The 12,333-nt window shown below is 37.3% G+C and overlaps 1 protein-coding gene across 1 annotated transcript in view; it reads right to left on the bottom strand.

Moving 5' to 3' along the window:
• The window catches only part of taf6 (TAF6 RNA polymerase II, TATA box binding protein (TBP)-associated factor), a 74,560-nt gene that overhangs the window by 44,976 nt on the left and 17,251 nt on the right, over positions 1-12,333 (bottom strand). The window contains exons 6-8 of the mRNA XM_079605928.1: positions 11,926-12,045; positions 6,064-6,179; positions 4,851-4,928 (exon numbers count right to left, since the gene is read on the bottom strand). Of these exons, the coding sequence (XP_079462054.1) occupies positions 4,851-4,928; positions 6,064-6,179; positions 11,926-12,045 (314 nt within the window). The remainder of the gene's footprint in view (positions 1-4,850; positions 4,929-6,063; positions 6,180-11,925; positions 12,046-12,333) is intronic.

Here is a 12,333-nt window from a genome sequence, read left to right as displayed (position 1 = left end):
TATGGCACGCTTTGGCGCTTTTCCACTGCATGGTACGGTACGGCTCGGCTCGGTACGGCTCACTTTGTGGCGCTTTTCCACTGCATGGTACGGTACGGCTCGCTTTAAATGGTACACCCTCTGTTGAGTTTCCAAGAGTACCGTACCGATACCAAAATGTGACGTGAAAACACTGCAGATCACTGATTGGTCAGACAGAATCATCCCTACCAGCGTCATTATATTTGCGCGACACGAGACACCAAACCCGCTAGATTTAAAAAGCCAACAGTTTTTAAACTACTTGCTTGAAAAAAAAAAAAATCCAAAAAAAAATCCATAAAAAGAAATGGCTGAATCGTGGTCAGTGGACGAAGTGCAGACGTTCCTCTTGTTGGTTGCCGAGGAGCGTATAAACTATAACGATCAGTCTATAATCCCACCCACCTTGAAGCAGTACTTAGCCCTATTAACTGCAGTGGAAAAGCAAACCGAGCTAAAGCGAACCGAGCCGTGCCGAGTCGTACCACGCAGTGGAAAAGCGAGCCGAACCGTTCCGCGCCGCAACGACCAGTACTGAGCTGTACCGAGCCGTACCATGCAGTGGAAAATAGAGGTAATGGTAGAAAGTAGTGGTTTTATTATTGATGAATCTTAATATTTTAAATTTCATGTAAATCAATTAAGGAATTAACTTAAGTTAAAGCTGGGGTTTTATTTAATTTTTTTAAAGATTGGTTTCTGCCAGCTTCATGCCAGTTCTAGATAAAATTAATTTAAAATTGAATAATATTCAACAATATTATTGATCTCCCTGCATTGACACCATTGTATGAGAACTAAACTGAGCTGGACGATGACATCACTGTTTACTCCAGAGTGGCCTTGTAGATAAATTAACTAAATGAATTACTTTTATACAACAAAAATTAAAGGGATGGTTGAATATGATTTCACTTTTCTAACTTTAGTTAGTGTGTAATGTTGCTGTTGCAAAGTTACAACGCTTAAAGTTCAAAGTTCAAAGCAAAGGGAGATATTTTCTTTTAAAGAAATGTTTAAAGACTACAACAAACGGCTGGTAGGGACTACACAACATTTTACCCGGGCTAGTGACATCACCAATCCTAAAATTTACATAAACCCCACCCCCGGGAACGCAATTTATAGATTATCAAGACAGAAGCTTATCAATGACTAGAAGATAACTACACATAAGCTACATAAATTCACCAACTAACCATTCAGAAATGTTGTCTACATGTTGTCACTTCTTCTTGAGTCTCTCCATCTTTCTGACTTCGGTTAGAACATAAAACTTTTCAGTGCATGTCTGTGTGAGGTAAAAGTACACAAGACTGTGGTCCCAGCTCTCTTCAGGTCATTGACCAGGTCCTGCCGTGTAGTTCTGGGCTGATCCCTCACCTTCCTCATGATTATTGATGCCCCACGAGGTGAGATTGTGCATGGTGCCCCAGACCGAGGGAGATTGACCATCATCTTGAACTTCTTCCATTTTCTAATAATTGCGCCAACAGTTGTTGCCTTCTCACCAAACTGATTGCCTATTGTCCTGTAGCCCATCCCAGCCTTGTGCAGGTCTACAATTTTATCCCTGATGTCCTTACACAGCTCTCTGGTCTTGGCCATTGTGAAGAGGTTAGAGTCTGTTTGATTGAGTGTGTGGACAGGTGTCTTTTATACAGGTAACGAGTTCAAACAGGTGCAGTTAATACAGGTAATGAGTAGGGGTGGGACGATACAGGTACCTCACGATTCAATTCTGTGGCGATATGTGGTCCACGATATGATAATATCACGATTCGCGATATCTACGATATTCAATATATTGGAAGAAATTTCATCAACGATATATCACGATATATGTGACTGAAAAGAAATAGAAGGAATAAGGAAATAAGGAAATTTTATGCATTTATTAATGCCAACATTTCCAACATTGTACAAAGAAATATGCATTTGCATAATAACTCACTGCCTTGACGATATCCATATGGGGCTATACCTCAGTGGCAGCAACCATACAGCGTGCGCATACACTGTCACACACACACACACACACACACACACACACACACACACACACACACACACACACACACTCTCTCTGTCTCTCTCTCTTGTTTTTTTTTATGAACGGAATGGCTACTGTTCTCAGCTTTTCAACAAATCACTTGCACACACATTCTGTCATTTTTCTATCTGTAGCTATTGCCTGCAACATTGAAAGCTCCGGTCTCTGTGTTTAGCGAGAATGCTCACGTGATTGCCGCCGGCTCGGGATAAAAATTGTGCAGGACAGTCGTGCCGTGTACCAGCTGCTTTGACGTGATTATCAGTTTAACTGACTCGTAATGTGTGCAATATCTCACGACCTCCCGAGTGTCCAAACTCGCACCGTGTACGCCCGCTTTTACTTTTGTTCTTCACCGGCCGCTGTTTGCGCCACTTTACCCCTATTTACTCGAACAGCGCCCCCCGCAAACAGAATGGTAGATATTGGGTAGTGACAGTGACACAGACAACGGGTAAATTAATCATTTTGTGTTGTAATAAAATATCGAAAGCGACAGAGAGCACAACAATATATTGCAATATCGATTTTTTTTCCCACCCCTAGTAATGAGTGGAGGAGGGCTTCTTAAAGAAAAACTAACAGGTCTGTGAGAGCCGGAATTCTTACTGGTTGATAGGTGATCAAATACTTATGTCATGCAAATTAATTATTAATTTACGAAAGTTTTGGTGAATCGTGATATGTTCTTAAAATCGTTTGTACGCACATTTCAGGCACAGATTTGTGCATATGCATGCTTAGTGAATGAGACCCATTGAGTAAGGTATCAGTACTGACTAATAATCAGAGTAAGGTCTTAAAGGGTTAGTTCACCCAAATATTTAAATTCTGTCATTAATTACTCACCCTCATGTTGTTCCAAACCCATAAGATCTTCGTTCATCTTTGGAACACAAATGAAGATATTTTTGATGAAATCTGAGAGCTTTCTGTCCCTCCATTGACAGCATGAAGGGAAATGGAGGGACAGAAAGCTTTCAGATTTCATAAAAAAATATCTTAATTTGTGTTCCGAAGATGAACGAAGGTCTTACGGTTTGGAACGACATGATGAGTGAGTAATTAATGACTGAATAAATTTTTTTAGTTGAACTACTAACTAATCGCAGTAAGATGTTTACATGACAAGAGCAGAACTCTTCACTCCAGTTACATGCAATTTTCATTATTCGCTATCAAGTATGGTTATACCACACTCAGATAGGCATACAGTATGCATTGTTTAATCTACTCATATCAAATTCAAAATACATTTTTATGGACGTACTGAATATTATTCGGCGCCGTGATGAACATCGCAATGTTGGGTTTGCCCACACTGCCGTCGTGTTCTTTGTGCTGTCTGGATGAAAATACGGAGCAGAGACTGCACAGCAAGTTGTGTCGACAGATTTTGGTCGATTTGGAGAAGAGAAAAATTCAATATAATGTCACGGAGTTAATTCAACAAGTTGTTGGAACAACACACGGCATCGATGTAGAACGGAGCACATGCGCACTTTGGTCAGAGAGGTAATAATGAGATTAAGGTGTTTACATGCCTGTTTATTGCAATTAAAATCGGCATACTCCACATAGTTTAATGCGAATATGGTTATTGCGATTGTGAGCTTAATCGTAATGGTTTGATTGAAGTATTACGTTTACATGAGGTAAAGTTTAATCGCAATTTTGCCATAATCGCAATATGAGGATGCACGTAAACACAGTGATTGTTGAAAACATTTAGGATAATGTAAGTACACAGGTCAACAAAATCTATAACATTGTTTTAGTGGGTTTTTTTTAATCCAAAAATCTTACATACTGTGCCTTTAGCTTGCACCAGACAGATTTTATTTAGTTTTATTTATATAAATAAATATAGAAACTTTCAGGAGGTTCTCATTTCAAATACATTTTTGCTACAACATTTTATCACTGTGATAAGAAAATCTTATTTTCCTGATTAATATTGACATGCTTCTTTGGTAATTAATCAAGCAGACTTGCTGGAACATTATATATTCAAAGAACCGTAATATGTCTTTTATGTAAAGAGTAACTGCCGAATTAGTTACATTTCAGAGGGGTACTCATTGTACTAATTTATGCCGAGTACTGTATATACACCTTCTATATATAGTTATTAATTATTCATACTTTTAATACAAATATTGGTTCTCTTAGCAGCATGAAAAGCAAGTCACATACACACTGCAAAGTTTCGGGAATTACATATATATTTAAAAGCGGGATTCACTCTCAAAATTGCAATGATTATCACAGTGATAACTATAACAATGGACAGGACAAAAACATTTAAATGTAGACTAATAGATAAATAGAAAAATGGTCAATATTTTATGATGACAAGTATTTGCTAATAAGCCAGCAGCACGTTCAAGCCTATACAATGTTTTTGAAATGGTGTTGCAATTATTTAAGTAATGACTTCATTACTTAAATAAATATCTGTAAATATTGTAACCTTGCAAATTTCTAATTGTACATTGCTATTCTTGTTATAGTGGCGCTTAGTAGCCTTAATAACACATTACATCTGTTTTAGAAGACAACCTTCACTCATTTCAAAAGCAGCCTCAGTGATTTGATTCTGGATCTGGGCCTGAACTAACACTTAAATCAAAATAAAAAGTGGCCTAATTTTATGCGTGTATTTGCATGAGAGAGCTAAGAGTTTAATATACCACCTATTTTACTGGTTTCAGCCATTTTACACTGGCTAATAAAGCAGTTGTAGCAGATATAAGTGGTCCATGAATGTACTCACGCCCTCGGAGATGAAGGTACTAAACCTTGGCAGCATCTGGTACAGGCCAGGGTCTGTTGCTATGCTCTGCAGTGCCTCCTGGTGGTATAATTACAGCAACATTTATACAACATGTGGAAGTAAAGACAAAAAATGGATCATAGCCTACAAGCATGCACACCGAGGGTACAAAAATCACAAAGCACCAAATGACGAAATGACAGGGCTGAAAGACAATTGACCGTTCGCAAAAGCCACGCCTCTTAGTTATTGTTACTACGCCCGTCAAACAATTGAGAACCATAGCCATGGCTGGGTTGAGATCCATACATTAAGTGATTGGTTTTGGAGTAATGCAGCAGACATATCCTCCAGGGCACGACAGAAAGTATAGACAGAATAGCGCACGGGAGCAAATGCACAAAACAGTTTTGTAAAATTATATATCAATCATTTTTATTTGATCATATATCATTTTACAAAACTGTTTTGCGCATGTGCTCCCGCGCGCGCTATTTCAGTCACAACACTGCAATCAGAGGACGCGCTGAAACCATCAACTCTCGATGCTGTTCTCTTCATTCATAACTCGTAGCTGACTGAGAAGGATATATTTGTGTAAATAGTTGTGCAACTGCGCGAACTTTGTTTTGAAGTTTAATGTTTGAGTTCCAGAGGAATTTGTGACTGTGTACCTGTTCAACCACATCAAAGTTTCGTAAGTCCGTGCTCTTTCTCTTTTTTTTTCTCTTGTTTGCTGACTAATGAGGGACCGCAGTGCCGTAGTGAAACGGTGTTTGTACATGTAGCCTATTTTTTTTTATAATAGTTGCAAGCAATCATAAAATACAGCAAGTTTTAAGCCCGTGCAGACCTCACTGCCATAGGCGCATCGTTTCACTATCTTGCTGAAATCGGAATGTTTGACGGAGGTCCTTCTCCTTAGTTACAGTTGCTGAGCTAGGATTGGACGAGAACCGTTCGAGGGCGGGGTTTTGCGAACGGTCAATTACAATGTGTTTCAATGTTTTTGTTTAGGTGGTGTGTTGTCAAACTTGCTTGTATATCATAATGAAGAAATATATTCAAAATACAGCTAAATATCACAGGGACAAACATTTTAGGGAAATAAATGCAAAATACAGTTTAATGGCGGATACATTTTCTCGCTTTAACCACCATTTAGAAAAAATATATATATTTTGGAGTGGACACTGCACACACAAACACATACCGCTCTTTTGGCTTCACAAGATCCCACACAGGCTTCAGTGATCTCTTTATAGTACAGTTGCTGTTCCACAGAAAGCTCGTGTGTGCTACGCGGCTTCATCCGCATCTTCTCCTTTCCTGAAACACCATGAGAGAATGGTGTGAGTAAGATTGGAAAATCAGTAGAATAAAATTAACAAACACCAGATGTACAATTGCAATCAAAATAATTCAACCCCACAGAGACTGAAACAATTTATAAAATATAAGCTTTTCTAAAGATCCAGAGTTAAAAAAAAATATATATATATATATAAATATATATAGCACTAGTGGCATATTAATAGTGAATAGGGCAAAGTGCCCGTGCAAAATCAGCTTTTGTTTGTGTTTTTAGTAATTGTTGGTTTGGTGTGTTTGAGTGCTCATTGTTACAATTACACAGCAAAAAAAATATTTGTGCATGGTAAAAAGCAAATACTGATACTGACATAATGACATACAATAAATATGGAAAATTGAACTATACGATTCAGGGAGCAGGCTACACAGTGAAACCCGAGAAAACGCTACACTTTGCAAACAGTTTGTGAATAGGCTACTACAAATGATGGCCGTGAAAGAGACTGTGAACGCATTGAATAGTATGTTTACTTGGTGAATAGCATAGCCTACTATTACACAGTAGCGATAACGTTAAGCGCACCAGAATAAAATAGAATATTCAGAATTAAACTGTGTAGCTGACTTACAGATTCAGTTAACATCCACAAATGAATAAGCGCGACGATTCAGGGAGCAGGCTACACACAAACGCTGAGAAAATGCTACGCTTGAGCAAACAGTTTGTGAATAGGCTACTACAAATGAAGGCCGTGAATAAAATAAAATAATATTCAGAATCAGAAGCAAACAGTGTAGCTGACTTAATGTTTAGCTGACAGAGTCTTTATGCCAGAATGTTTATTTTTAAACCTCCGCTGTGCGTCGGCCGGTTCACACCTCGCCGTCGTCCATTAACTGAATGAATTGAGAATATCACCTGAAAATCCGATAACATCAGCAATTTTCATTCAAGCAGCTGATTTGTGAATGAATGTAAAACTAATGTATATTGCAGCACAGAGTGAAGTCAGTATATACATTAACGACGATTTGAGACAAATAAATGTAAATTTAATATAAAACTGTGTAAATGGCGCTCTGTGGTGCAGCAGGATTTTGAACACGGTCCTGAGTCGTTGCTGGGTGCCACGGACAGACGCCGAATAGCGCCGCTGGTGTGTGTACACTCATAGAAAATAACGTGTTCGAATTTTAAAAACGTGGCGCTGCGCGACACGGCGCTGTGCTTCTTGTCCGGTGTTCGACCCCCTTAACAGACAGACACACAGACAGACAGACTAGTGCAGTGCCTGTGCAAAATCAGTTTTTGTGTGTGTTTTTAGTAATTGTTGGTTTGATCTGTTTGAGTGCTCATTGTTACAATTACACAGCAAAAGTGTTCAGTGCAAAAGTTTAGTGACATTTTTATTTGTGCATGGTAGAAAGCAAATACTGATACTGACATAATGACATACAATAAATATGGAAAATTTAACTACATGGTTGCATAACTATTTATAATGGTGATTAGGTGACATGTATTTGGGTATCTGTGTACAAGCAGGAGATAAGATTAGATTAGATTAGCATTAGTTTCAACTACTTTATTGTCATTGTGCAGATAACAATTATAGAGACAATGAAAAGCAGTTGGCGGCTAACCAGAAGTGCAAAAATAGGCTATTATTACACAGTAGTGATAATGTTAAGCACATCAGAATAAAATATAATATTCAGAAGTAAACAGTGTAGCTAATAGCTGACTTACAGATTCAGTTAACATCCACAAATGAATAAGCTCAACGATTCAGGGAGCAGGCTTCCGGAAAAAAAAAAAACGCTACGCTTGAGCAAACAGTTTGTGAATAGGCTACTACAAATGATGGCCGTGAATAAAATATAATATTCAGAAAAGGAGTAAACAGTGTAGCTGACTTAAGGCGAGACACGGCAGGCAAAAATATCGTTTTTTTTTCCACTGGTCAATTTTGAGATTTTGGCCTATTTGTCTTCAATAACATATTTGTCTTCTTTCAGACGTGTGGTGAAAAAAAGTCCAAAATACACATTTAGGTCTTTATTTTACTAAACTTTGTCTATTTGCGTCTGTAGATTTCTCCGAAATTCAACAAAAGTTGCCGTTCTAAATCAATGCGCTGCTCCGCGATCTCTCTGCTTCCTTTAATCTCACACATCGCTGGAAAGCTCTCTCTCTCTGCTGTACAATGCTGTCGGATCCAAATATGGTCATTTCCTTTTTATCAGCAACCAATCATGAAAGTACAATGGGCATTTAACTCTAAAAGTGAAATCTCATTGGCTGATGTCAATTTCTGACAGCGTGATTCGTTCAGATGCATCACGTGACGTGCTCTGACATTTAGATGCGTGTTTTTGACTGTTTTTCTGTTCAGTTAAAGGCCATAAATAATGTGTTTATAAGTTTTGATGTGATTTAGGTGGTTTGTATTGTTGTTGCTAATGAATTGATGAGATATTGTGTCTGTAAATAGTTGTTTCCACTAAAAAAGTATGAATTTTTACATTACAAATCTTTAAAATGCCTTATTCTCAAAATGAGTTTTTTGTCATTCTCCAGTATAAACATCTCAGCCTATGTAGCACCTATGTACACCAAACTTTCCAGTTATACACTTAGCAGTATTCTGAAGATATTTCCAGAGGGATTTGTTAACAAATCACAAAGTTTCATGGTGATATCTATTATTTTAAAATTTTACCCTATTCACCTGTAGTGTCTCGCCTGAATGTTTAGCTGACAGAGTGTTTATGTCAGAATGTTTGTTTTTAAACCACAACTTCAAGGTGTGCTTCTTTTACCGATATATTCGATATATAACAATCTTTTGCATTTCTAATCCAAACAACGTCACACTTGGCACTGCACTTACTTGTGCGCGTAGCAAGACACCTGCCAAGTTTGAAATCCATCGGACTAACGGTTCGAGAGATATGCGAATAACAGACACACAGACAGACAGACAGACATACCTTTCTGTAATTTATAGATAGATAATGACTATATATAATGTAATATTTTTTAGTTTTTTATAATGCAGCTATGTCATAATTATCCAACATTGTTGTTTTTAAATCACTTACTAGTATGGTAGGGTACAAAAATGTGTAAAAAGTTATGAAGTTAACTTAAAATGTGTGAAGTTAATTGGCAAATATGGCCAAGACAAAAGCTATGAGAGCTATGAAGAGCACTCACACAAGCTGTGAAAAAGCTATGGCTACAGAACATTTCCAAGACACTAAAAGTTCCAAGAGACCAGTGTTGTGTGTAACGCGTTACAAAGTAAAACGTTTTTCGGGTAAAAAGTAGTATAACTACTGAAAATTTGGTAACGAAACGTAGTTACTTTTTCAATTCGCCACAATGTTACATTTCCCAGGGACAGATTTGACAGCGACACTGTCTTCTCAGCTGCGCGCTTGCTGTAGTCAAAAGCTCCACACGTGGACAGAGGCTGTTTTTTTTTTGTTTTTGTTTTTTTAATTACTCTGCGCAAACCAAAAGTAATACTACCCACCGGATGAAGAAGGGTTGGCATTTAAAACACCAAATATTAAGGATTGGCATATCAAGCAAAATATTATTTGATGATTGTTCAAAAATTGTACCTCTCCTCCCACATGCTCACCAGTAAGACGGCGTTCGCTCAAAATCCCGCTCCGACATTACATTTCTCTGTACTGTAGGCTAATAGGCCTACGTGTTGTAGCCTATTCATTAAAGAAAACGATTTAGTTTCATGTTTAGGTTTAAATAAAATATTTTTTTAATTTCATCTATGTTGATTTAAAGTGAAAAGCATGAGTAAGATCATTGAATGCACAATAGGGAGACAAATGGAATGGGCATAAATGATTTTGACCACTCCATTAAGTTTGTTTTTGTAAAAAAAAATTGTATTAATTCCATCTTAATTTTAATCATTGTTTCATCAACAAATTGCCTGGATTTAATAAATAAGAAGTAAATATAGCAGGCAATATAATCAGGACTTCTCAGGAGCTCCGTGCCGGTGCGTGAACTGGAGCTCGTCTCATAAATGAACCCAAACTCAGCGTAGGCCTATAAGCGATTTGCCTCAAATACCTGAGACATATATAGAAAGCTTGAAATGTGTACTTTTAAACAAAACTTCAAAACGAAAGAAAACAGACTACTCTCTGCTTATGTAATCTGTATGAAATGTGCATTTCTCTCTGGCGCGTTCACTACTGCGAAGATCGCGAGTCAGCGTCAACTTCATTTTTGCAGCCGACACTGACAGAAAACACTTGTTTATTAATAAACAATACAAATGTCTCCTTGCTATATTTGACTTATTCATAATCATTACTTTTGCCGGTTGTTAAATTGTGACATTTTTCATGAACGCATCACCACCGTTCAATAGTTAATTGTTCTTTGGGGTTCAGTTTATACAGGTTTTTCAAATGTTATTTAAACAAAAATATATATTTTTTATATCTCAAAATCTCTCTTTTTCTAGTTTTTTTTTTCTTCTAGTTTTTCAATAAGTAGAGTTCATAGTAGAACTTTATGTAGGCCTACACATTTAGAAACAGATATTGGGTTCTGCCCAAACTCAAGGAACATAAAAGTAACGAGTAACGTAAAAAGTTACTTTCCAAAGGGGGTAACTAAAGTAACTGATTACTTTTTTAAGAAGTAACGAGCAAACACTACTTTTTAAAAGTTACTTCCCCAACACTGCAAGAGACAGTTGGCAGCATCGTTTGTAAGTTTAAAATGTATGGTACCATAGCAAACCTTCCAGGACATGGAAGCAAGAAGACAATTTCATCGGAATAAGTTTAATCAGAGCAGCTGAGGAAAAAACAAACCTTGATTATTTGCCAAAGACTGGCTAGATGACTTGATAAAAGCAGGGAAAACATTTCAGTGCAGACTAAGAAAACTAAACAAGCCTTGACTTCATGCCCGGACACCTCGACAAATGCCACTCATGAACAAGAGAACATAAAAGGCTAACTTGAATATGCCAAAAGGAATTAGGAAAGGCCTGTGGAGTTCTGGAAGATTGGAGTGATGAGATTCTTTCTATACCCATGTATCAGCAGTATGTCTGGTACAAAAAAGGCATGGTTTATGACCAGACACAATTATTAAGGTCAAACATGGAGGTGTGTCAGTCTTGTTATGAGGGTGCTTTGCTGAAAATTTCGACCATGTAACCAGCGTAATGGATTCTTTGAAGTATCAGGCTATTTTGTCAAAGTTTGTGATGACTTCAATGTGTAAACTGTAGCTTTACTGGATCATTGGACAAGTATATATCTAAATCTACCTAAGCTTGGTTCAAGGGTCGAATCTTTGGTGAGATTTGAAGAAAGCAGTGACAGTGCGGGATCCAAAGAATGTCAGTGAGCTGGAAGCTTTTGTACACATAACATTTATACTAGCATAATATTTCAGTAAAGAGATGTCAGATGTTTATTTTAGGTTATAAAGAGTAAAGAATTCTCTACAAAATTAGATTTTGGGGGTTGAATAAGTTTGTATATGGATGTTTACAGCCATATTTGATACATATTGGATTTTTTATTTTAACTCAGTAACTCAACCTAACATTCTTAGAATCACACATGTGTATTAATAACTTACTATGATGGTTAACTGATGCTTTACTTTAAGTGTTTTCATACAATTTACCAGAATGTTTTGCAGGGCAATCATTTTGATTGCAACTGTACTTTTTTAACTCAACTAATTTCTGACCTTTGACTTCAGCAGAGGTTGCACCCTGACCCTTGGACTGGATAGAGCCGTCCTCTTCCTGTCCCGGTTTGACAGCTTTGAGCGGCTCTGTAGACTCTGCCTTCTGCTGCTCTTTAGGGGCTGAGTAGGATAAAGAAATCACAAAATTATTTCATGTATTTTTAATCCAATAAGCTAGAAATGGGATACTAGTGTACTACAGCAAACCTGCACAGTATATACGGTCAAATTCACAAATAGTATGCAAGTTAAAACTAGTTAATATGAATAGTATTAACTAGTTACTAGTATGTAAGTAAGTATGATATCTGACTACATACACCATTTCATTAGAACTAAACTGAGCTGGACGACGACATCACTGTTTTCTGCAGAGCTGATTTATAGCCCAATTGAACTAATTTAACA

The sequence above is a fragment of the Phoxinus phoxinus genome (assembly GCF_949152265.1).
Source record: "Phoxinus phoxinus genome assembly, chromosome: 3".
NCBI lineage: Eukaryota > Metazoa > Chordata > Actinopteri > Cypriniformes > Leuciscidae > Phoxinus > Phoxinus phoxinus.
The sequence above is the reverse complement of the archived record's forward strand: the minus strand, read 5'-3'. Positions and strand labels throughout refer to the sequence as shown.